Below are 3,414 nucleotides of genomic sequence, written 5' to 3' on the forward strand. Positions count from 1 at the left end.
GCCCCCCCCCCCCCGGAACTTCTCTTTAAATCTCTCATTATCTTTTTCTTTATTTTAATTCCTTTGGGACATACCATATTTTCTCACATACAACACACACCATTCCACCCCAAAATCAGTCTCCTCAAATTAGGGTGCATGTATTAAGTGGGGAATCTGATTTTCTGCCTGGATAGAAGTACCCTGCATTGATTCGTAGTTTATAATGCAGCAGTTGTGCCATTACTATTCAGGAGGCTGAGGGAGTCAGTTGACTTAGTGGCTCATTGTTCTTCACTCCATAAGTGTTAATGATTGTCTCTCTTTTTTTAATAGTGCTGATGTTTCATTAATCAAGCTAAATTTTCTTAGAGAAATTTTGCTGCACTTTAGCTACTTCTGGTTTCTCTCCTCCTATTTTACAGCCCTGGAGATGCTTTAGTTCTTTCCAAAAGCATAGATCCCTCTACAGAGACCAGTCTTCAGTACCAGGGTTTGAGCTTTAGTTAAGCAGGAAAGGGATGGTATGTCACCTGAAGATTTGGTTCTAGCCCTGCTCTGTGCAGTCATAACTCTGAAAAAAATCTCTCTCTCTCTCTTCATTCTGCCTTTCAGAATTAAGATGCTTATTATATTCCAGGGCATACAAAAGAAAATACAGTCTTTATTTTGGCAGATGATTTACCCCCAGTGTTTGGCATCTGTTTGGTTAATACATTAATAGTATTCTCTTTGCTACATATCATACCACTGCTTTGGCAATAAATTCTCTTTTGATATTCATTCATTCATTGTCAAATGGGAAATCTCTTGTCACCAGAGCTAACTATAAACAAATCAATAACTTGTTGATTAGGCTAGATCAGTGGTTCTCAACCTTTTCAGAGTAACAGCACTTTTTTGAATGTGGTGGGACTCCGAACTGAGAACCACTGTTGCTGCTGCCTCAACTTATTTCAGTGGCTTGCAATTGGGTGCTGCTGCCTCCAGGTAAAACTGCCCTGTGTGCCTGCTGCACAATCAGACTGGGAAGGGCTACAGCATGTGTCCATTCTCCTGCTTCATTAGAGCTATCTGATAAGACTAAAGGAGGCAGGAGATCTTACTTGTGCTGCAGCCCCTCCCAGTCTGATCCTACAAAGTATCTCCTGGAAAGAGATGTGCACAAGGTAGGTGGAACTGTCCTGCATGTCTCTATTTCTAGGAAAGGCACTGGGAGGGCTAGACTGGGAAGGGGTGCAGAATGAGCTTGTTCTCTTGCCTGCTTTAGGCTTGTCAGAGAACCCTAATGCAGGAAGAGCATGCACATTAGGGCCATGCAAAGCTTTGGTAGCTGATTTGATTCAGAGTAGATTTGACCCGATTTGATGGCTGAATTCAGATTGAATCAGGAGACCATTTAAAAGGTCCGAATTGAATCAGAAGCCTCTGAATCAATTCAGAAAAAATTTGGTGCCACTTCAGAGATTTGGCCATAGACTAAAGAGGCAGCAGTCCTCACCTTGCTGGAGACAGCTGCCTCCAGATGGTAACTCTGTTGTGGTGGGTGGCGTGAGGAGGACAGAAGCACGGGGGAGGGAGGGATTGGGGCTGGGGCTGGAACAAGCTGCCCAGGTGGGGAGGGGGGCTGCAGGACTCAGGAAGCCGGGTGGGAGGGCCACAGGATGTGGGCGCAGCAGAGATGGGAGCAGAGGCTATGCCATGCTGCTGTTTGCCCAGGTGGGGGGGTGGGGGACAATGCAGGTGCAGCTCACTTTGGGTGGAAGGGGGTTGTGCCCGCATCCCATGCCCCCCCACCCTGGTCGGCAGCTTGTCCCAGCCCCAGCCCCAATCCCTCCTTCCACCATGCCCCTTCCCTCCCCGCTCCACCCACCACAACAGACTTACCCGCTGGAGGCAGCTGTATCCAGCCTGGTGAGGACTGCTGCCTGTTTAGTCTGTGGCCAAATCTCTGAAGCAGCACAGAATCTTTGGATCCAATTTGGCTGAATTGAAACTGGGACAGAGATTTGAATCTACGAATCGAATCACTGTCCCTCTGAATCGGCTGAATCTGAAGTGAATATTTGCCACTTTGCACAGGCCTAATGTGCATGCTGCAGCCCTGGGCACAGGACAGTTTTTCCTGGCTGCTCTAGAGATGGTAATTTCTGCATCATGGCACTCCTGAGGGGGTCTTTTAGCACCTTGGTTGAGAACCATTGGGCTAGACTCACTGGCCAGGTACAGACATTACATTTTTACCAGTATAAGTGATCAGAAACTGGTTTATAGCCATAACAGAATAGAAGTTTGACACACAAAACCTGTCTCTACCCATAACAGAACAGAAGTTCAGCACACAGAATGGTTTAAAAATAGTGGAACCCAGTCTAAGATTTGCCGTCCCCACCAAAGGGCAAATGTGTGTTCTGTTCATAACTGATCTGAAGTATGCTGCTTACAGAAAACTGTGCAACTTAGATCAGTTCTACCTAGGGCTTTTGAATGTCTGTACCTAGCCACTATAAATAAATGGATAATTAGCTGATCAAGCTAGACTACTAAACACAAAATGTATTTTTTACTGAGTATCCCATAACCTACAAATATATGAATGATACAAATTATTATTAACTGTCGATGAAACCCAAACATGATAATAGTTAATCACAATCAGGGGGTGGTGAGGGGGCGGAGATGCTTGTGTATGTGCATGTAGAGACAGAGTCTTCAAAAATGAACCATTAAAGATTTGAGTATCCTTGATACATCTGTACAAAGCACCCTCCTCCACAACAGAGTGACTTACGCTATTTGTGTTCATTTCACAGAATCATTTGCATGTGGTAAGGAACACTTCTTGGGAGTTTAACCGACAAGGTCAAATTAACTTTACCTAGTTTGGTTTCACAGTGTTCTCCTGTCCAACCCTCACTACAGAAGCAGAATCCATCACCGTGTATCCCTTCATTACACATTCCGTTCTTTGTGCAGTTACACTCTGTAAGTGACAAACAGAAAACACTTAGAATTTAGCTCCACTTGCTTAAAGGTCTATCTTCCCCTTTCTCCTAGATACCTTCCAGTAAATGCCCCTTATGTTCATTTCCCTCCCATACGTAGTGTAATTCATTTACTCAAAATCCTCAACATTTTTCCTACATTTCCTACATTTTATGACATCTAATTTTTTACTGTAAAACCTAAAGAGATCGTTTGGATTTCATACTTCTAATTTTTTCCCCTGACACAACATCAAGGCACAACATCAGGAAGCAAAGCAAATACTAACATCAGGATGTAAAACACCACCAAATTGCAACACATTATATACCAGTCATAGATTCATAGATTCATAGATTCATAGATTAAGGGTCGGAAGGGACCTAGTAGATCTTCTAGCCCGACCCCCCGCCAGGGCGGGAGAACAACAAAAAACCCCAAAAAGAGAAA

General features: G+C 44.1%; 1 protein-coding gene across 1 annotated transcript in view; it reads right to left on the bottom strand.

Moving 5' to 3' along the window:
• STAB1 (stabilin 1) overlaps window positions 1-3,414 on the bottom strand; it is a 297,038-nt gene that overhangs the window by 46,099 nt on the left and 247,525 nt on the right. The window contains exon 57 of the mRNA XM_019505230.1: window positions 2,858-2,962. Within this exon, the coding sequence (XP_019360775.1) occupies window positions 2,858-2,962 (105 nt within the window). The remainder of the gene's footprint in view (window positions 1-2,857; window positions 2,963-3,414) is intronic.

The sequence above is a fragment of the Gavialis gangeticus genome, unplaced genomic scaffold (assembly GCF_001723915.1).
Source record: "Gavialis gangeticus isolate Ggan-Ray unplaced genomic scaffold, GavGan_comp1, whole genome shotgun sequence".
Classification (NCBI taxonomy): Eukaryota; Metazoa; Chordata; order Crocodylia; family Gavialidae; genus Gavialis; species Gavialis gangeticus.